The sequence below is a fragment of the Canis lupus genome, chromosome 24 (genome assembly GCF_011100685.1).
Source record: "Canis lupus familiaris isolate Mischka breed German Shepherd chromosome 24, alternate assembly UU_Cfam_GSD_1.0, whole genome shotgun sequence".
Taxonomy (NCBI): Eukaryota; Metazoa; Chordata; class Mammalia; order Carnivora; family Canidae; genus Canis; species Canis lupus.
The window spans coordinates 36,199,107-36,221,689 of record NC_049245.1 but is presented as its reverse complement, the minus strand read 5'-3'; the positions used below and the strand labels follow the sequence as shown (position 1 = coordinate 36,221,689).

Below are 22,583 nucleotides of genomic sequence, written 5' to 3'. Positions count from 1 at the left end.
TTATTTTCTCCTATATGCTCATCTGGGTTTTTCCAAGGTGTTACCAATGCACATATTCCTTTGGTGATCAGAAAAAAAAAAAAAAGTTTAAGATATGACATGGCCTGTGCATTAAAAAAAAAAAAAAAAAAAAGGACATAGGCTTCTTTTGAGCAACTTTTATTTGTTTAGTCATTTTGTTTGTTTTTTAAAAGAAGGGTAGGAAGAAGGCGAGGAAAGGAATCCCCTCTGTCATTTCGTTTTGTTTTATTCTATTTTCAACAAATATTAACTGGGAAGCAGCAATATTCAGCGCTGAGTCCTATGGAAGATGACAATCAACCCAGGCAACAGATTTCGGCAATCAAGAAGCTTACAATTGTGCTGAGCTCCTGAGCCATCCTCTCAGCCCTTTCAGAGCACTTGAAAAAGGCCCCCTCTTTTATGAAGCCTCCTTGATTTCTGCCTTAAGCCTCTACCTCTGCGCCCAGAACTCTTCTTACCTCCACCCTGCCCTTGGAGGACAGGGTGCTTTCCTTTTCTCTGAATCCCCAGAGCCTAGCACTGTGCTTTGCACGAGGTGAGTTCTCTGCCCAGGCTCTGAGCACTTAGTTTTTATTAAAAAGCCCCAAAGCAGGCCCTGGGGGTGGGTAGGTCCCTAGCTTTTCACACTTTCACCCTACACTGAGCCCAGATGAGGAACCGAGAGGGTGCCCTCCCAGCCTCTGGGGAGTGGGAAGAGATACTCAGGGGAGTCCCAGAGGCTCTGTAGAAACTCCTGCCTCCCCTCAAAGGTCAAGCTGGCCACCTCTGGCCTGCCTTCCCCCTTCTCTGGTTTTCTCGGCCTAGAGAGAGACACGTGCATGGGTGAGGGCTGCGACCTGCTGCAGGCACAAGTGTCCCGCGCACATCTGGCTCCCCTCGTGCCCCCCATGGCCTGCCCCCAGCTCTGGCGCCCCAGGCCCCGGGCGGGGCGGTGGGTGTTTGCCGGCGCTAGGGTTGGCCAGGGAGCATCTGGGCCACTCGCATTGTTTTCTGTCTCCCGCGACACAATAGAAGTTTTGCAGAGCCTCAGGGAGCGTCTGCAAAGTGCCCTCCTCCGACCGCGCGGCGCTGGGCCCGGCGCTCGGCGGCCTCTTATCTTGGGATCCAGGCGAAGGTGCGGAGGCGCCGGGCAAGAGCAGGGCCGGAGGCGGTTGTGGCAGCGCCGGGCTCTTCTCAGGGGTGGTGGTCGTGCCCCATGAACAAGATGCCATGCTGCAGGATAAGGGGTGGGGGTGGGGGGGGCACCTCCTGTTCAAAGTCCCTCTGGAAGGGGCGCCTGGGTGGCTCAGTCGTTGAAAGGCTGCCTTGGGCTCAGGTCGTGATCCCTGCGTCCTGGGATCAACTCCCGCATCAGGTTCTCCGTAGGGAGCCTGCTTCTCCCTCTGCCTTTGCCTCGCTGTGTCTCTCATGAGTGAATGAATAAATAAAATCTTAAAAAACAAACAAAAACAAAACAAAAAACAAACAAAAAACAACCCAAACCCACGAAAGACCCCCCAGGAGAAGGGAATCTGAAGGCACAGCTGGGATACTGTTCAGACCACTAGCAAGGGCTTTCCTTTCGATCTTGGAATTATATCCCAGGTTCAGACCTTCTCCATCTGCAGTACTAGCTGTCAAGACCAAGCCAGGTCCTCCCGTGTCCTCCCCCACCCCCCATTACAGCACAGCCTCTAGCTAGTCTCCCTGTTTCCTATCATTCTGGCTCTAATTTAATTGCTGCATGGTCCTGAGCTAGTTAGTTCACCTCTCTGGGCCTCATATCTATAAAATGGTAATGATCATAGTGGCACCACACTCATTCTTATTGTTATGTGGATTTAACGAGAAAGAGATCCTTGTATTTTTTTTTTTTTTTTTAAGATTTTATTTATTTGAGGGACGCCTGGGTGGCTCAGCAGTTAAGCATCTGCCTTCAGCCCAGGGTCTGATCCTGGAGATCTGGGATCCAGTCCCACATCAGGCTCCCTGCACGGAGCCTGCTTCTCCCTCTGCCTATGTCTCTGCCTTTCTCTCTCTCTCTCTGTGTCTCTCAAGAATAAATAAATAAAATAAAAATCTTAAAAAAATAAGATTTTATTTATTTAAGAGAGAGAGTGAGCGGGGAGCAGCAGAGGGAGAGGGAGAGGCAGACTCTGCTGAGTAGCGGGTCGGAACAGGACTTGGGACTCCATCCAGGCCCCCAGGATCATGACCTTTGCACAAGGCAGGTGCTTAACCCACTGAGCCACCCAGGTGCCCAATCCTTTATTTCTAATAAAAAAATATATAGAAAGTACTTATTTATTTATTTTAAAAAGATTTATTTATTCATTTTTAGAGGGGGTAGGGGCAGAGCACAAGGGAGAGAACCCCAAGCAGACTCCCCGCCTAGTGTGAGCCCCGAAAGAGCTGATCCCACCACCCGGAGATCATGACCTGAACTGAAACCAAGAGTCTGTCTCTCAACCGACTGAGCCACCCCAGGCACCCCTTTTAATTTATTTTTCATTTAAAAATTTATTTTTATTTTTATTTTTTAAAAGATTTTATTTATTTATTTATTTATGAGAGACACACAGACAAAAAGAGGCAGAGACACAGGCAGAGGGAGAAGCAGGCCCCATGCAGGGGGCCCGACGTGGGACTCGATCCTGGGTCTCCAGAATCACACCCCGGGCCAAAGGCGGTGCTAAACTGCTGAGCCACCCAGACTGCCCTTAATTTACTTTTTTTTTTTTTTAAGATTTATTTTTATTTATTCATGATAGACATATATATAGAGAGAGAGGCAGAGACACAGGCAGAGGGAGAAGCAGGCTCCATGCCAGGAGCCCGACGTGGGACTCGATCCCGGGACTCCAGGATTGCGCCCGTGGCCAAAGGCAGGCACGAAACCACTGAGCCGCCCAGGGATCCCCCTTAATTTACTTTTTGAAGTAAGCCCTAAGTTCACTGTGGGGTTTGAACTTACCACCCCAATATCAAGAGTTGCATGCTCTATGACTGAGCCAGCCAGGTGACCCTGAAACTATAGGTGGTTTTAGAACAATGCCTGGCACACAGTATGTATTATGAAAGGATTAATTATGGTCATTTTTATTATTGAGGGCTATTCTCCACTCAACAGCATAATTATTTACAAACCAGAATCAGGTCATGTCATACCTTTATTTTAATTCCTCCCTGGCTGCCCACTGTACTTTGCATGAAATCCATGCATTTGCCTGCCTGCACGTTACCTTTCTGACTTTTTTCCTACCACTCATCACGTTATTAATTTTTCCTGCCTCACTGGCCTCCTTGCTGCTCCTAGAATGTTCCAGGTTTTGTGCTTGCCATTTTTTTTCTCCTTAGAAAGCTATTCTTTTCATGCTTTGTAGCTGGTTCTGGCTCAGCATTGAGATCTCAACTTAATCATTTCTTTCCTAGGGGAGCCATCCTGTATCACCCTATCTAGGGATGTGCCTTCATGTATTTCACTATGAAAACATCTTGTATATTTCTTAGCTGTCATTGGCTATGTGTTTATTTGTTTACTATCTCTCTCTTCCAAATAGAATATAAGCTTCACAAAAGAAGGAACTTTGTCTTATTCACTGTTTTTTCTTCTACATCTAGCATAATGCACATAAGTACTCAGTAAATATGAGTTGGTTAAATGAGCAAAGAAATGGGAACATCACTCTATAAACAGTGGGTAAGGTCTTTTGGGGAATGTGGAGATAATAGATTCAAGTTGGGACTCTTTCTTTCTCTCTCTTTTTTTTCTCTTTCTTATTGAAGATTATTTAACATACAGTGTTATATTAGTTGTACCATATGATTAGGTGTACAATATGATTCATAATTCTATACATTTCTTAGTGCTCAGCAAGATAAGTGTACTCTTAATCCCCTTTATCTACTTCTACCATCCCCTGACCCTGGGACATGTTTTTGAGGTGCCTGTGGGACTGCTTGGGAAGATGCCCACTCTGTACCTCACAAATGGGTCTGGAGTCATCTGAGGAGGGAGGCCATAGCTAGCACTGTTTCTGGAAGTTTCACCATTCATGGGGTATATTCATCAGGATAATTCTTTTCTACAAGTCAATCAAGACCCAGCTCAATGTGGTTTAAACAATGACAGTCCTAGGCTTGGTTGATTCAGTGACTCGACAGCAGCATTCAGGGATCCAGATTCTTTCCATCTTTCCATCCACCATGATGGCACAGTGTTTATGGTTCCTAAATGGCTGCCATGGCTCCAGACATTGAGTCTTCATACAAAATCCATAGGTCAGAAGGACAGATCACTTTCCTGTGTCTTATTTTAAAAGGGACGAACACTTGAAGCCCCCAGTGGACTTCCATGAATGAAACTTCACGTTTGGGATTCCCTGGGTAGCTCAGTGGTTTAATGCCTGCCTTCCTGCCTTAGGCCCAGGGTGTGATCCTGGAGTCCTGGGATGGAGTCCCGCATAGGGATCCCTGCAGGGAGCCTGCTTCTCTCTCTGTGTGTGTGTCTCTCATGAATAAATATAGAACATCTTAAAAAAAAAAAAAAGAAGCTTCATGTTTTTGGGTTAAAAATGTGTCCTCAGCCCATTGTCTATGATAGGCTAGGACTCCTTAAGGTTTAGAGAATGAATAGAGTGGGGAGTGGGGGGGGGGGTGAGGGAGTGGAGGTGGAGTAGGGGAGTTGCCTGAGTGCCTCCAGCACTTACCAGCAAAACAGAAGGAGGGAGAAACTCATTGTGCTGAGTGCTACTGAATAATGGAGGAAAATAAGGATGGAGAAATAGCTGTTAGTTTTGGACTTGCAGGTCCAAACTGGTGACCTTGGTGAGAGCAGTTTTGGTGGAGTGATGGATGTCTCCGGAATCCATGGCTGCATCCTGACTTTTGCTTCCCAATTCCATGCTTTACCTTTGCTTTCCTGGAATTTTTAGAACAGCTTCCTCACTGATCCCTGGGATGCGGGAAGACCCGTATCATGTTGCAGAGGTCTTTCCATGCCAATCAGAGCAAATTATAATCACATCAGCCAGCAGTAGGGAGCCACTGGAGATACTTGAGCAAGGGAATAATTTGATCATAGCTGCTCTTTATGGAGGTTAACCTGAAAGAGTGGTACAGGCTGGAGTGGAGGCTGGTGAGACTGCTAGACAGCACAGCCTCCCTTGTCCTTTGTGTTTGTTGTGCCAGCCTCCGTTCCCCTTCTTCTAGCGCTAGAGCCTCAGTGGATCCTGGGTAATATCCCCTCTCTACTTTCCAACCATGCGGTCTGGGCAGAACCCACCTTCCTCTCCTCTCTTAATGGAAGACACCTAACCGAGGCCTGGGTGTTCAGAGTCAGTGATTGGACATATGTCTCAATCCTGGCTAATCACACAGCTTTGCAAAATACGCTTTTGGGAAACAAAACAAAACAAAACAAAACAAAACAAAACAAAACAAAAACAGTCTCTTTTTCTTTGAGCACCTGGATCCAGCTGTGCCTAATGAAGCTAGTGTAGACTTTGTTATTTACAGTCCCTGGCTCACTTGAATTGGTTTGAGTTGGATTTCTACCCCTTGGATCCTAGGAATCTTTGAATAATAAAGTAACCCAGGGATTTGAGAGATGAGACTTCTGGAGTTGGACAAAGGGAAAGTCAAGGTTGACTGTGGAGAATAGTGGGACTTCTTAAGATTGGACAAGTATGGGACGCTCATCATTCATTTTCAACACATTTGTTGAGTACCCTACACAGTGCCAGACTCTTTCCTAGATTGTGGAGAATCAGCAGTGAGCAAAATAGATAAAAACCCTTACCTATTCGAGCAGTGGCTTAGGAAACACCAGCTACATTCATTCTATTATTATGATAATCAGCATCATCCCATTTATAGATGCAGAAACTGAGGTCCCAAGAGGTGAAGTCATACAGCCAGGGAGGGGCTGAGTGGAGATCTGACTTCATCTCTTTCTAATTTCCAAATGGGCTCTGTCCACCCCACTAGGCAGGAGAGAGAGAACACACCCACGTGGAAATGACTTCACGCTCCAGAAAGAATGCCACAAATTGGTTGATGGGAGTAGAATAGAAATTTTCTCCATAGAGGCTGCAGGAATCCACTGCAGGGTAGAAATGTGATCAGAAAAGGATGAGATTTGATTTGCAAATCATAGTAGTTTTAGAGCTGGAAGAAAGTCCTTGAGATCAAGAGGCATCAAGCAGGTTTTCTGAAAGGAGAGGTGCTTGTGGCAAGGGTCTTAAAAGAAGGGTGTTGGTAGAAGAATGTGTGAATCTGTGGTTGCCTAATCAGTCCATGTGCCACATCCTCCATCAGACACTGAATCAATTATTTTTTCCTTTTTTTTTTTTTTTTTTTGGAGGCTGATGAGACTGGGGAATGGAGTCCTGGTTATAGTGACGACAGCTTTTGTTGCTGCTGCTGAAATCATTAGCCCCCTGCCAACAGCACCCAGACCCTGCAGGTCTGCAGGATGGAGATACACACAGTGATATGTTGAAAAAAATTCTCCAACAAGAGCTGTGACTCATACACATTTCTGCGAGAAGAATAAAAATACTAGGAGCAAAAGATAGATTAGTCACTGGAACACAGTTTGCTTTTGAGAACTGGGTCCCCCACAGTTGCTCTTGTTCCTCATTAGCTTCTGTAATTTGGAAACCAAACCCCAAACTGATGCCTACGAGGGATGTGGGATGAAGCCTGGTTGGGTGGGTGTGGGGCTTGGTGGGCAGAGGGTAGCTTGATGGAGCAGGACTGGATTCCCCTGGTATAACAGTTCAGTTGCACAGGTTGTATGCAGCTGGCCCCTGTTCTGATTGGTCTTTGCCTGAGTTGTTCAGTGTGACCACCTCTAAATTAAAGCCATATGTTCATTCATTCACCAACTCATTTTCTCATTCAGGCAGCCTACTTCAGGCGAGGTAATGTGTGAGGCTCTGTGTGGAACCTCAAAATAGATCGAAAAAAGCTTACCAAAGAGCTAAGATCAGAAAACATGACAACAATGTCTACATAGAGATTTAGGGAAAGGAGAGCTCTCTCTCTCTCTCTCTCTCTTTTTTATCTAGCTCAGGGATTGGCAAATGGTGACCCTCAGGCTATTGTTTTTATGTATTAAGTTTTATTGGCAACAGCCACACCTATCATTTACATATTATCTGTGTCAGGGCAACAAGAGCAGAATTGAATAATTGCAACAGAGACCATATAAGCCTTAAAGATTAAAATATATACTATCTGGCCCTTTATAGAAGTTTGCCAACTCCTGGTCTAGCATAAATCAGGGATTTGAAGTTATAAACAATAGAACTCACTTTAGTAATTTTATTACCGGCTCTGGGGGGGCTCACAGAATCTCAAGGGTGCCCTGGAAGCCCGTCTTAGGGATCATGCCCCCCAAGAACAATGCCAAAACTATTCTATGGGATGACTCCAGCGAGGACCCCACAGAGCACAGACATTCTAACTGGGAATGCCAAAGGTTCTGCTGTCACTGCCTTCAAAGCTGGATGCCTCTGCCATTGCTTTGGGCAGGTAAGCAAAATACCTCTAGCCCAACCCAACAATTCCATTTCTGGTAGACAATGTAAAAAACCTTGCTCACAGATGCAAATGGAAATATGTTCATCATAGCGTTGCTTCAAAGATTTCGGGTAATCATGTCTAGCAGGAAAAAACGGATAAGCAGACTACGGTTTTATTGGTTAGGGTTAATTTTAGCCGCTGTAATAAACAGACCCTAAACTATGTGAAGTCTCAGACCCAGTGGAAGTTTTATTTTTTGTTCATATAATAGTCTGAAGTGAATGTCACTGGTCAGTGGTCTGGCTCCCCTCCATGCAGGCACTCAGACCCAGGCTGAGGGTCGCCCTGCCACCTTCAACCTATGGCTTCCAAGGTCACTCTGGGGTTGTCATCCCAATCAGTTTAAGGGAAATAAACAGGTAAGGGAGGACACGGAGAGATTTCTTCACCAGGGTGGAGGCGATGCACACTTGATCCGCAGGCATCCCTGGGCCAAAGCTCCCCTCTGTGGCTCCACCCACCTGCAGGGGGCACTGGGAAATGTAGTCCTCCAGTGTGTCCTGGACCAGGAGGAAACCGGCAAAGCAGTCTGTACCCCGGTGAGGTGCTCACACAGTGAATACTAAGCAGCAGTTGGAATTGGTGAGTTATATTTACAAACGGCAACAGGGAGGGAGCCATCTCCAAAACATGATGTGGAGTGAAAAAGGTAAGATAGCATCGGAAGCACAGCTCTAAGCCATTTATGTAGAAATTTAAAAATAATCATAAAATGACACTTTATCTTGATCTCTTTATATCTTTTTCACTATGTCTATTTGGATACACATGTATCCAAACAGACATATGGCAGATGGATAGAAGGAACATACTTCAAATATATCTAAGTGGGTGTCCGTGGGGGAGAGGGACATAGGAGGGGGGGTGAAGGCAAAAGTAAGGGAAAATAAAACAGAATAGAGGCCACACTCACATGCTGCTGATGGTTCCATGGCCTGAGGAGCATGATTAACTACTTTTTGCATCTGAGGTCCAAATTAAGAGGAGGTGGGGGAAAGCGATATATTAAAGAATGAATGTAATATGCTTCCACTGTAGAAAATTTGAGAAATCTAAGTGTATAGAAAAAAACAAATACCCACAATTCCACTGCCCAGATGTATCTACTCTTCTCATTTTTATATATTTCCTTCCTGTCTTCTTTGTACGATTATGTAATATATATTGACAATGCTGACATCACAGTCTGCATGTAATTTATATTCTGCTCTTTTTCTACCCATTTATCCATGTGCTGTGAGCATTTTCTTATTCCATTGAACACTCTTTGGTAGCAGATTTTTTTTTTTTTTTTAAGGGACATAGGAGTCCATCATGGGCTTGAACTCACGACCCTGAGATCAAGACCTGAGCTGAGATCAAGAGTTGGATGCTTAACCTCTGATTGAGCCACCTGGCACTCCTGATAGCAGATTTTTAGATGGCTAACTAATTTCCTAATTGTGAAAACAGCCTAATGCAATTAGAATTTTGGTCTGTTCCAATATGATGCTAAGTATCACTGCAGTGAACATCTTTGTGCATCAAAGTTTGTCTTAGTGTGTGATTGTTTCATCCTTTAGAGTCCTTGAATGAGAATAACTTGGTCAAAGTGTATGGATGTAGGTGTGTATATTTATTTTTAAGGCTTCCTTTTTTCTTTTCTTTTCTTTTATTTATTTATTCATGAGAGACACAGAGAAAGAGGCAGAGACACAGGCAGAGGGAGGAGAAGCAGGATCCATGCAAGGATGCCCTGAGCCAAAGGTAGAGGCTCAACCACTGAGCCACCCAGGCATCCTGTATTTTTAAGGCTTTCAATACATTTTTAAGCTGGGAAGTAGAGAACACATAGAGAAAAGGGCATAAGACATAAAAATGACTCATAATACATTATTATAAAGTGAATCTTTGTGAAATCATCCATTCACTTAACTACTGAAAAACAATACTAAGGACTGCAAGAATCTATCTTACATCAATTGAATGCAAGTCGAACACTGGGGATAAGAAATCTAATGCGGCCAGCCCCCTGAAGCCCCTGTGCGGCTCATGGGGATCCCAGACCCCTCCTCCCCAACCCTGGGAGGAAACCAGTGCCCTGACTTGCATGGTAAGCGCTGTGCTCTTTTCTTTACAGCTTTCTCCTCCAAGTGTGGGCCTCTGAGAGCTGGTTTAACATCGGCTTAACATTGTTTGCTTTCGAGAACCAGATAAATGGAGTCGTACTTCATGTGCTCTTTTCTATCCGGCTTTGTTGGCTCAACATGATGTTTCAAAAATTCATGCATTTTGTTGCGTGGAGCTATATGTAATTCTTTCTCTGTCATCACCTCTCTTTAGTTTTCTCTGAATTGGTGAAAGGTTTTTTTTTTTTTTTTTTCCTTTTTTTTGCTTTGGTTTCATGTTTCTGAGTATCTTAAATTGGGCAGTAGATGAAGAAATCCCTTTCATTTGTGCAGGGCTCTTCATGTTTTCAAGCATTTTGGGGTCCGTAAAGTCTCATGGCGTCCTTGCATTCCCTTGGAGAGCCCACAGAGCAGGATTCTTAACGTCCCCACTTAAGAGATGGGGAAACTGAGGTTTGGAGCCATGAAGGAAATGACTGAACTGAGACAGGAAACGAGGTCATGGGAGATTCCATCATGTGTCTGGTCTTCTTAAGGAAGCCAGGGACACTGGACTCTCTCCAGTTCTGCTCTGGTGTCCACTTGCTGGCTGCCCTCGCTCTGAACGTCAATGTGGCCCGGTCTTCCATCCTTGTCTCTTCTCTCCCACCGCATGCCCTCCCTGGATGATCTTGCCCAATCCCGTGGCTTTAATTATCATTATGTCCTGACCATGTCTGCATTCTTATCTCCAGGCTGGCCTCCCCCTGAACCCTGGGCTTGTGAATCTGACTGCCCACTCAACACTTGGCTACTGGCTTTGGTATTTAACACTGCCAAAGCCAACTTCTCCACCTTCTCCCCCAAACCTGCTCCTCCCACAGTCTTCCCCATGCTGGTCAATTCCAACCCCATCCAAGGCCAAAAACCTTGGAGTCGTGTTTAACTCTGTCACTCCCAGCACTTCAACAAATCCTGCAGGATATAACCAGAACAGACCAATTATCCCTCTCTCTCCTAGTTTCAACCTGGTGCAAACCATCCACGTCTCCTGCTTGGACTGGTGCAGTATCCTCCTCACAGGTCTCACTGCTTCTGATCTTCCCCCCTTGCTGTCTCCTCCCATAGAGCAATCAGGGGGATCCTGTTAGATCCTATGTCTCCTCTGCTCAGAACCTGCCATGGAGAAAAAGCCAGCATTCTCACAACCTTACCTACACAGCTCATCCATCCAGCCTCCCAGTCTAGCCTTAGCCCATCTCCTATAGCTAGCTACATTGCCTGCCCCTTGCTTTCTCCACTCCTGGCTCTTCCTGTCTCCAAGTCCTGGCACCTGCTGTCTCCTCTGCTTGGAACACATATGGGACCTACTCCCTTACCTCTTTCACTCCTTTGCTAAAATGTCACCTCCTTTCTCTCACCTTCTGGGGCTGTGCTGGCCCAGCACTCCCTGCTGTGTCCCCTCTCTCTGTTTCCCCATAGCCTTTACACCTGGCAGACATTGTGGTTGACTTCTTGGGGTCCTTATTCCTCGCCTCTCCTGCCACTAGGCTGTCAGTTCCAGGAGGGCAAGGACCCTTGCCTGCTTCATTCACTGTTCTCACTGCCTGGGAACAGTGCCAGGCGTCACAGTGAGGTTTCTCTCAACCTGGAAACCAAAGAGAGTACTGGAGGTATTCATTCGTGCATTCAATTAATATTTAGGTGTCCTTGGTGCCATTCTGTGTCAATGGAAATGAGATTCTCACAGTCCTGAGGGAATCACCTGAGAGATGGCTTGTTGAGGATTTAGGGTCAGACACACCTGAAAGGCCAAGCTCTGGCCAATCGGATGGAAGTGCCAGTGATGTGTGAAACTTCCAGTTTACGGTCTTAAAAGGACCAAGCATTCCCTTCACCGTCCCTCTTTCTCTTTCTGCTGGTTGAGATGTGGTGCCAGAAAAACCATCGTGGAGCACTCAGTGAACACCTCATGTCAGGGATAGTGGAGTCCCAAGTTGGAAGGAGCCATGAGGTCTCCATACCGGCTTTGGGTTCTTTATGCCTGGATTATCATATGAGAGAGAAATAAGCTCTATTTAGAAAAATTTATTACTATTAGGGTCTCATCACAGTGGCTGTCTCCATCTCAACCAATACAGTGACCTTGATTGGGTTTCTTTCTGAGCCTCGAGTTTCTCATCGATAAAATGGGATGATAATGTAGTAATAATTATGAAGCGCACTTGTGAGAATTTGCTGCCAAATCTGACTAGTGCCTGGGACACGGTGTGAAATGGTAACAGTTGGCATTGGAACTTCCCTCCTTTCAGCAAGACTCCAGGAATGGAATTTGCCCAGGAAATTTGGAAGGCAGGCTGCAGCATAAATGGCATTTGGAGAGGGTGTGGCTGTTTGTGTTTCTGCTGGCTAAAGCGGAAACCGTCAGCTTTCCATAAAAGTTGCCACTGGGATTGCCAGGTGTCTGGATTCGGACTGGGCAGCCCTATTTTTGAGCTTTCAGGCCAGGAAATAAACTGAAAAAGGAAAAAAAAAAAACCCCAGACATATAAATGTGTGTCCAGTATGTCTGTTGAAACCATCTGGCATCCCTGGCTACAGAATTTCAAGATACACCAACCAGGTCAATCTCGGGTCTTGACGAAGTTGTATAATTTACCTTTTATGCACTGACTTTTTTTCTGAAAAATTTAAAAAAGATTTTATTTTTAAAATTATTTTATAATTTTTAAAAATAGGGTCCACGCTGGGCATGGAGCCCAATGGGGGGCTTGAAAGCATGACCCTGAAATCAAGACCTGAGCTGAAATCAAGAGTTGGGAGCTTAACTCACTGAGCTACCCAGGTACCCTAAATATTTTATTTTTAACTGAGACACCCAGTATGGGGCTTGAAATCACAAGCCAAAGATCAAGAGTTGCATGATCTACTGACTAGGCCAGTCAGACATCCCCTGAACCTTTTTTTCCCTTAAATTTTACCCCTACTCCAGCCTTCGTGTTAGAATCCTTAGGTCTTTGCTGTACTTGGAAAACACTGTGGTAGAGAGCAGGACCCTGCTGGGGCATCTGCATTTTAAGAGAGAACTGGAAAGAGCACAACACGTACTTCAAAGATAGGGTGATCATAATCATCCAAAGCGGGACGTTACTAATAATTATTTTGGGACAACAGGCACAAGATGGGATTGTCCCATGGAAACTGGGTGTTTGGTCTTCCTTCCTTTTTTTTTTTTTTTTTTAAGATTTTATTTATTTATTCATGAGAGAGAAAGGCAGAGACACAGGCAGAGAGAGGAGAAGCAGGCTTCATGCAGGGAGCCCGATGCAGGACTCGATCCCAGGACTCCAGGATCATGCCCTGAGCCAAAGGCAGACGCTCAACCACTGAGCCACCCAGGCGTCCCCCCCCCCCATTTATTTATTTATTTATTTTAGAAGGCGAGAACAAACATGCATGAATGGGGTGAGGGGCACAGGGAGAGAAACCTAAGCACCATGCTCGATCCCATGACCCTGAGATCAGGACCTGACAGAAATCAAGAGTCACTCAACCGACTGAGCCACCCAGGCAGCCCTGGTCTTCCTTTCAGTAGAGGAATCAGTTCATCTAAGTGGAGGGCATATCAGGATTCCTTTGGTTGCAAATAAAGGAAGCATGACTCATGTGGCTTAAATAAGGACATTTTATCATCTTTTAATATAATAAGTCCAGAAGGAAAGCAGATCGATAGTTGGTTAATTCCGGGGCTCCATGACATCAAAGATCCAGATTCTTTCCCTCTGCTATTTTGTCATCTTCAATTGGTTAGCAGTGACCATCCTCATGCTGTCAAGAAGGCTGCCACACCACCAAACATCGCGGCCTCACCCAGTTCTAATAGCTAACACTGAATTGAGTGTTGGGCAGCAGCATTCTAAGCACTTTGGATCTATGAAGTATTTTAATCCATATAACCCTTTGAGGTAGGAACTCTTATTGATCCTATTTTTACAAATAGACACATCAAAGCCCAGAGAGACTAAGTAACTGGCACAAAGCTACACAGTTAGGAAGTTGGTGGGGCCGGGATTTGAACCCAGGCAGCTGGTCCCTAGGGCCACAACAATGTCCAAAGGCTGGGAAAATTGAAAGCATGTCTATCAGTGGCAGAGCTGGGACTCAAACCAAGGGTTCTAAGCATTTCCTTCTTGGTTTCCTCCAGGCTATGTTTCCAATGCTTCCTGGCAGGAATATGATTTGGCAAAGCCCTGGAGCCCTGACTTAATCTGATATCCATTATGTTCAAATCAGACCTTGATCCAGAATCCTCTGGAGAGATCTGCTTCTAACAGCAAGGCTTCCTTTGGGGGAAGTTTTGACTTGGACAGTCAAGGGTGGCTCACCTAGGACTAGATGGGAGGAAATATTTTGGTCTGAAGAAGTGAACCCTGGCCGGCATGTCCCGCATTGCGTTCGGTGTCCAGCTGTTCTGGCCAATGCTAAGGGTGGAGATGCCTCTCTTCCTCTCAGAAAGCTGCTCTTGGTGCTCAGAATGGGGAAAAGACTTTCTGGGCAGCTGGCCTGACTTACTGAGAACTCATTTGCATTTGGGAAATATTGCAGTCCTGGGCAGTCCTTAATTCATTTCTCATCGGTTTGTTCAACTTGGGATGGACAGAAACCACCCCTTGTTTTTGCTTGCTTAATCGTTATTTTTTTCTTTTGAGCAGAGCTTGAGAAGGCAGCCTCCAAATCCTGAGCCTGCAGAATCTGAGAGGCTCGTCAGGGAATAAGGAACTGTCTGATGTTTCCAGGCAGCACTAACTTCTTCTCTGTACCTGTGATACATATGCAGCAGAAACGAAATGGTATTTCCCACTATTGGCGAAGTACATGGCAATAGAAACTCTGAAATTGTTAGAAGAGAATTTCCCTATCATTATCATTGCTCCCCCTCCTCCTCCACTCTCAACTGAAAGATTTTTTTTTTTTCTCTCTCGCTCTGTTCTTTTGGTGAATGTTTCCCAGCTATAGCCTATTTTAGGCTCTACCCTGGAGACATACTGGTTCTAACGGCTCCCCACTGGAGATCCTGGAGGGTGTGGGTGGAGGTGATGGCGAAGAAGGTAGGGAGAGGTCAAGGCCAAAACAGGGCTGGGAAAATAAATCTCTCCCGGGTTGTGGTTGCTTGGTCATGTTTGGTTCAGTGAATCGCTCTGTGCCAGCATTAGCTGGACGGCAGCCAGGCACTGGACCAAGGGAGTCCCCATTGATCACACCAGTGCGGAGCTCCCTGGCTGAGTCATAAGACCTGGGGTAGGCAGTGACCTGAGGCAGAGGCCTGGAGGTGACACTGACCCACTCTGGAGAAGCTGAAAAGATCTCATTTGTTTATTGATTGATTATTAACTTGATTATTTTCCTTCTCCTCCTGGTCTGGACTAGAAGCATCACGAGGGCAGGTACCTAAGTTGCCGTGTGACTGCTGTATCCCAGTCTGGGCCGTAGTAGGCCTTCCACAAACACTCGTTGAATGAACGACAAGACTTGTTGTCTTGCTAGGTTTCATTCATTATTGTCTGCCCCACCCCTGCTAGAATGATGTCGGCTCCTTGAGGGCCTCAACATCTTCGGTCTTTTTCAGTTCTTTAGTCCTAGCACCTCCCAACACCCAGCACAGAGCAGGTGCTTGTGGCAGACGCTTCTGTCTTGAAGAGGACCCCACGTTGTTCAGGCAGCCACGTCCCAGGAGACGAAGCAGGGTTATTGTAAACTGATAGTGACATTTATGCTCTTGGTCCAGGGGTAAGCCTGGCCTGTGAAAGTCTAAGAGAAAGCCTGCCTTGGACTTGTGTTGGCAGGTGATGCTGCTGTTGTAATAGCCGTCTTGGGACTCTGAGGCCCCAAAGCTGGGATGGCAAGTCACTATGATGAGGATAGCAGGGGTGAAGTACCTTGGTCCTTGATGACATCGCGAATCCTCAATCAGCCAGATGAACCAATATCCTTTGGACTTCTTGTTAAATAAATGATATCCTTACATTCGAACCCACCAGTAGCCCATTTTTCTTCTCCTTGTAGCCAAATGAATCTGTGGATTCTGCACACAATGCAAATAAAAGCCTTCACTTCCAGAATGCTTACTATCTGCTCCAAGCGCTTTCTTTCTTTTTTTTTCCCCAAGCGCTTTCCATGTATTAACCACCTTATGACGTAGGTACGGCTATTGTCCACAGTTCACAGAAGAGGGAAAGGAGGTGCAGAGAGCTTAAGTAATTTATTAAAAGTTGTATCATATTTAAGTGGGGATGAAACCTCCCAGAAGAATCAGATAGAATATAGAAGAGCTGGAGATGGGCCAGGGGTGGGCTCCACCCACAAGTGAAGACAGTCCTTTTGGCAGCGTGGACCAATTCTTGGATGAGGCATGGGATCTGTGCATGTGCGCCTGAGACAGACATCTGAAGCTGAAGCCCATCGTCACAGCTGGGAGGGGACTAACATTTGTTGAGCATCTACCATGTGCCAGCCATCGGTGTCAGGAGCTTTTTATCAGCGCTTCTCAACTGGTGGTGCTTCTGTCTCTCAGGGGACATTTGGCATGGTGACATTGTTGGTTGTCACAACTGGGGCGGGGGAGAGTGCTACTGGCATCTGGTGGGTGCAGCATACCCGTGAAATGGCTGTAATGCACAGGATGGCCTTCCACAACTAAGACTTCTCTGGCTCTAAATGTCTATAGCCCTGTGGTTGAGAAACCCTGCTTTACGTACATTTTTTTTCTTTTAATCTCTCACAAAGACTCCCATTTTACAGATGAGGGAACTGAGGCTCAGAGAGGTGAGGTGTTATAGCCAAGGTCATCCAGCCAGTTAGATTTGGAGCTGGGGTATGAACCCAAACCAGTTTCATACGACAGCCATCATGTTCCCACTATGTTCTCTTCTTGTTAGACAGTTAAAGAGGAGACATCTGAGGCTCAGAGAGGTGCTGTGACTACTCTAAGGTCACACAGCAGAGCTACTCAGAGACCTGTGTATCTTTTGGACATAACTGACTCTACTACCTACACCTGGCAGACTCACCTACCTCACACCTTTACCACCTGCCCAGAAAAACTGCACTCACTCAAGACCCAGATCAGGTGCCACCTTGTCCCACTGTCCCAAACACATTTCCTAGAGGGCTGAAGCCACTCCCCTCTCTCCCTGTGTCCTGAGGCACTTGCAGTATTTACAGAGACCAGGATAAGAACAGTTTTGGGTGTTTGGAACAGAAGATAAATAAGCAATCGTGTTCCTGCCTAAAGGATGATTACAGTCTAGAGGGGCATATTATGTGAATCAGCTAATCCACTGCAGCGACAGTACAGCCCCTGGTGGGTGAACAGGGCAAGGTTGGGGATTTTGTGAGCAGACTGGAAAATGGGATCAGGCCAAGAGGGGCAGTTCACACATGAATAATAATAATAAAGGACAAACACGGAGAATTTTCTAGGTACTGGGCGCTCTTCCAACACACAACCCTGTGCAGGACCCTATGAGCTAGGCAGCAATACTATTCCCATTGTGTTGATGAGAACACCAAGGCTCTTGAGGCAAGGACACAAGCCCAAGGTCACCCACTAGCAAGTGAGGGAGATGGGATTCGCACCTGAGCCGCTTACTCTGGGCCCCAGAGCTCAGCACCTCTGCACACCTTCCTGGGAGGCAGGTGGGGGCATTTGTCCAGCGGTTCCGCTGCGGATCAAGGTCACACGGAGCAGCCCGGACTAGCGGCCGGTTTCCCAAGGCCTTATCCCGGGGTGGGGGGGGGGGGGGGGGTGGGGGAGCAGCTGCTATTCGATAAGGAACTCGAGAGCAGATAATAGTTTCCTCCGGGAAAGGTGGAAGAGGCAGGGTCGTCTCCTGGGGGCAAAGAAGTTCCGAAAGAAGGGAAGGAAGGGGCGAGCGAGGGAAGGACAGAGAGACGCGCGCCTCCCTTCCCAAGGTCGTGGCCCAGGGTCTGGCCGGGGCGGGGGGGGGCGGCGGCGGCGGGACCTGCGAGCGCGGGCGGCGCGGGGTGGGCGCGCGGGGGGCGGGGGCGGCGCAGCCCGCGGCGGGGAGGGGGCCAGGCGTCGGGGCGCGGGGTGGGCGCGCGGGCGGCGGCGTGCGCGGCGCCTCGGGGTCCCGGGCGTGCGCGGCGGCCCCGCCGGAGGGCTCCATCCCGGGCGCCCCCTCCCGGGCTGCGGCCGCTCCGAGCTTCCGACGTAGCCGCCGAGCGCCGCGCGCGGCTCAGGGGCCCGGGAGCGCGCGGAGCGCCTGTGCGGCCGGAGCGCGGCGTGGCACTTGGCAGACGCTCCCTGGGCGGCGGGGGGCGGCGGCGCGGCGGCGGCGGCGGCGGCGGCGGGGCCCGCGTCTGGGAGCCCCGAGGGCCGCCCCTCCGCCCCCTCCCGCCCTGGGCCGGCCTCCGCGCGCTGCCTCCGCCCCCGGCGCGGGCCGCCCGCCCCCAGTGCCTCCCGCCCGCCGCGCCAGGCGCCGGGCCCGCCGCTGAGCCCGGCCCGCCGGCGCGCCCCGTCCGGGATGGGGCTCCGGGACGCCTGAGCTACGCCGCTCGGCGCGACCTTCGCGCGGGAAGGAGCGGGCGGCGCGGCCGCGCCAGGATGGAGGCCCCCGGCGGCGGCCGACCCCGGCGGCCACGGCGCTGCGGACGCCGCCCTCGCCGACCCCCGGGGCCCGTCGCCGCTGCGCCGGCTCCGGCCCCTGCGCGGCCGCCCGGGACTCGGAGCGCCAGCTGCGCCTCCGCCTGTGCGTCCTCAACGAGATCCTGGGCACCGAGCGGGACTACGTGGGCACCTTGCGCTTCCTGCAGTCGGTGAGTGTCGGCGGGGCCAGCACTGCCTGCGGCGCGGTCTCGGCGGGGCGCGGGGCGCGGGGGGGGCCGAGGGTCGCGGGGGGTCGCGGGGGGCCGCGGGGGGCCCGGGGGTCGCGGGGGTCCCGGGGGGCGCGACCCCGCTGCCGCGCGCCGGGCCGTCGCCTCCCGCCCGCCGCGCCGAGGGGTCTCCCGCACTCCCGCGCCCCGCCGCGCGCTGCCCTTTTGTCTTTTTCTCCCCCCTCCCCGCCTTTCGAATAGTTTTAAAATTAGTTGCCTCCTTGAGGCCGGGGCTCCGGGACCCAGGCGGCGGCAGCTCGGGCTCCCCGGGGTCTCCTCGGCACCTGGGCGCCGCCGGCTGCTCCTCCCGGCCGGCCCGCGGGCACCCGGAGCGCCCCCCCCAGGCCAGTCTCGACCCCCCGGGGCCCGGAGCGCCCGGACCTCCAGCGAACCCCGGGTAGGGCCCGCGTCCCTTCCCCGGGACGCCGTGTTTCGGGGCAGCTCGGGGAGAGCGGGTTTCGAACTCACGACTTGGCGGCCCAGGTTCCGCCCCCAGCCCTGAGCGCCAAGACCAAGGCGTCACCCTGCGAAGTCGCAGTCGAGCGCTGCCCGTGCGGGCGCCTCCAGCCCTCCAAGCGCCCATGAACACCCATGAATGGGGTAAACACGGGTATTTACCCCATTTTTTTTAGATGAGAGAGTTTAGCGCCAGGGAGATTGAGTAACTGGCCCGGAATCACGCAGCTGGTGAATTGGGGATACCGGCTCTTTGAACCAGGGCAGCCCCTGCCGGTGCTCTAAACTCCTGTGCCGTGCGTGTGTGTTTTCTTTCTTTTTTTTTTCTTCTTTTTTTCCTTTTTAAAAATTCTCCCTGTGAGAGGGAGGAAGGGGCCACTTCCCCACTCTCCTAGGAAGTGAGAAAAGTGGCCAGGGGCGGAGGGGGTGGGCCTGCAGCCAAGCCTCGCTGGAAGTTAGGAGACTCTGAGGGCTTTAATCTCCGTGCCTCCTGCTGGGACCTCATTTACTCCCTTCTCGGCTCTAGGAAGTCTTTTAATCCGGTTCAGGAAGAGCTGGTGGGGGCGGTGGTGGTTCCTTTGGAGACCCCAGAGCCAGGCTCTGCAGCTCCCAGTTCCTGGGAGACAGAGGGAACCGCTGGCATCCTCTGGGGTCCCCATTGGCTTAGAGGTACAGAGGAGGCTGTGCGAGGTCCTGCTTGCATCTCAGAGAGGAGAGAGCCCTTCTCTCTGAAAAGAGGTGTGTGTGTGTGTGTGTGTGTGTGTGTGGGAGGCTGGGGAGTTGCGTGGGGGCATTGAAAACCATTTGGCTAAAGGACCCTTCTAGAAAGGTCTGTGAGAATAAGGCAGGGTTGGCATTTCTTTCCCATCTCTGCCGCGCTCATAGTTAAAAAAACAAAAGACAACAACTACAAAAAAAAAAAAAAACAAAACAAAACAAAAAACCCCGAAAAGAAAAGGAATCTGTTCAGTTTGAAGCTGGCAGTTTCAGATACAAAGATGTAGACAGCTCTGATATCTCTGAGCAATGTCAAATTCTAGGGAACTCCTTACTTCTCCTTCTGAACCACTCCCTGTTCCTCAGAAGACAAACCAATTTTTATATTAATGGGTAAGAAAATACACCTCTCCTCCCACGCCCACACCTAATGTGGTGCGTTTCAGAACAGAGACAGATTGTGGTGGAGTTAACTGTGGTTTTAAATTGTCCACTCGAAGAGTCGAAGGTTGCTGGAATAATGGAAATTGATTGGAATCAACCATTCTTATTATTAAAGAAGCGGGGGAGAAAAGAAGATTCCCCTACTTCCATATTATTGAGTTTATCACTTTTTGTTGTGATTGACCCGTCAGGTCCGAGATGAGCTGGTTCTTGGACCAGTCACACTACTTGCCCTGGCCTCAGTTTCTCCTCCTGTAAACCAAGGGGAGGAGAATCCAGGCTTCTTTTCTGCCTTGTCCTTTTGGGTGTCCCCAAGCTGGTGCCAGAAACAGACTGATTGTGTAACCTGACCAGCCATACCTTGTTTGTGAGCCACAGGAGGCCTTTCTTGTTTTGCTCCATCAGAAATGCCCCCTAAACAACCCAAGGCCTTTTAGTTTTGAAAACCCAGGGCTTAGCTTCAGGAACTGCTAATTACCAAGGCTTTCCACGCAGCGAGGCTGGCAGCCTGCAGGTTGTTCTATCTTCCCACTCTCTCCTCCGAGCCTTTATACTTGGTAAGGGAAGAATGCTCCGTAATCCCTCCCAGCTTTTAATTCCATGGGGCAGAGGCGGGTCTGCAAGGGCTGCCCTGGCCTTCCTGTGTCACTAGTTTTAAGGTCCTGCTATCAGTAGAAATGACTGAGAAATGTGGGAGGTGCAGAAAGGCCAGCTCTAGGTTCCTGCCCTCAAGGAGGGGACAGTCTAGTTGATGGTGGCAGAGTGGATGTTTACAGACATTCAAGTAGGAGGCTGGGCTCTGGAGCTAGACTCCTTGGGTTGAGTCTTTCGGCTGTATGACCTTAGGCAAGTGGCTTAATCTTTCTGAGCCTCACTTTCCTCATCTGTAAAATAGGAGATGATTATAGATCTTGTCTTGCACGGTTTTTAAGAGGATAAGTTAGTTATGTGTATATAAAGCACTTAGAACAGTGCCTGGCAGGTAGTATGGCGTATAAATTTGAGTTATCATCATTAATTATTCTGTTATATGATGATGAAATAATACAGGTGATTAGGGCTATAGGAGTCTAGCTTTTAGTGAGCAGGAGTAGTCAGGGAGGGCTGCCTGGAGGAAGTGAGGTCTGAGTCAGCACTGAAAGGAGGACAAGGACCCTGAGTAAATTTCCTTTTGACTGTCTAAAACTCCGGAACCAGTGGTTTGTTATTTTGTTGTTGTTCCGGTTCTGGGGCTCTGTGGTTCCTTCAGAATCTCCCCATCTTTCCCCTCTGCCGCCTTCAGGAACTGGTTTCATCCCTCCTCATCTCCAAGGGGGGGACTGATGCTGTGTTTTATGTGTGTTTATGTAAGAGTCACAGGAAGGCAAGGACAGCCCTCTTGCAGAGATACTGGATCTTTCGCGGGGGATACCACAGAGAATGTGGGAGAAAGTGCCCTGGGTTTTGACTCAGAACCTTGGATTTCAACACTGAGAAGCCCTGGCTGTGTTGGGTGCTCCGGTGTGCTCTTGGGCAGTGTTCACAGTGATAAGAGCAGTTACAGTCGTTAGCGGGTCAGAGCTGACACTGATTCCTTACTCGCCGTTCTGGGCACTGGGCACTTCGCGTGTATCAACTTATTTGATCTTTCCAGTATCCCTAGGAGGGGAGTGTTGTCACCCCGCTGACAGATGAGGAAATTGTGGTGGAGGTAGTTTAAGCGGACTGCCCTGGCTCACGCAGACAGCAGTGCCAGGATCTGGCCCCAGGCCGCCCGCCCCAGAGCTCATGTCCTCACCACCTCACAGACTGTCTCTGGCTCAGAAAGGGCTTGGACCATCGTTTATCAAGGTGGCAGAACTGAGATTCGAACCCAGGTCTGGGTGACCCTGATCCTCTTCCTGTGCTTCCTCTGGCTACTTATCCCCTCTGCGGCTCCTGTTCGGTCTTCTGCACAACAGGCAGGATTCTAGAAGGGATGGAAGTGGCAGGCTACCAGGGTCTTCCTCTGCGCTCAGTGTCTGTTCATGAAGTGAGAGTTCAGTGTGGAGCTCTGGTTGCCAGCCTGCTCAGTGCCTCAGTTGCACCGTCTGTAGAACGGGAACAGTATAGCACCTGTGTCGTAGGGGGTGTTGGTGAGGCTCATTCAGGCTGTTAGAACTGTTCCAGGCACAGTTTGTGCTCACTATGCTATGGTGGCTTTTCCAGGGATGTGCAGCATTGGGGGTCAGAGGAGGTTGTCTGTTTGTGGTTCACGGTCTCCTCTCCCCCACCCCCCCACTTATAGAGGAGGCTAATTGAACCTTGGGCCCACCTCCCCCTTGGTTGGATTGATTTTGGATCCCTGCCTGCAAGTGGGGAGACCTCAGGGGCAGGTGCTAACGCATCCTATGATGGATGTGCCAGCCAGGCAGT

General features: G+C 49.2%; 1 protein-coding gene and 1 long non-coding RNA gene across 2 annotated transcripts in view; both read left to right on the top strand.

Moving 5' to 3' along the window:
• The first annotated feature begins 8,108 nt into the window (after nt 1-8,108).
• Nucleotides 8,109-15,762, top strand: LOC119865559. The gene is made up of 3 exons (XR_005377400.1): nt 8,109-8,242; nt 14,393-14,530; nt 15,524-15,762. It is a non-coding gene; the product is annotated as an uncharacterized LOC119865559 (long non-coding RNA).
• A 420-nt stretch (nt 15,763-16,182) lies between these two features.
• The window catches only part of PREX1 (phosphatidylinositol-3,4,5-trisphosphate dependent Rac exchange factor 1), a 179,402-nt gene continuing 173,001 nt past the window's right edge, over nt 16,183-22,583 (top strand). The window contains 3 exon segments of the mRNA XM_038572997.1: nt 16,183-16,231; nt 18,279-18,384; nt 18,386-18,515. Coding sequence (XP_038428925.1) covers nt 16,183-16,231; nt 18,279-18,384; nt 18,386-18,515 — 285 coding nt within the window.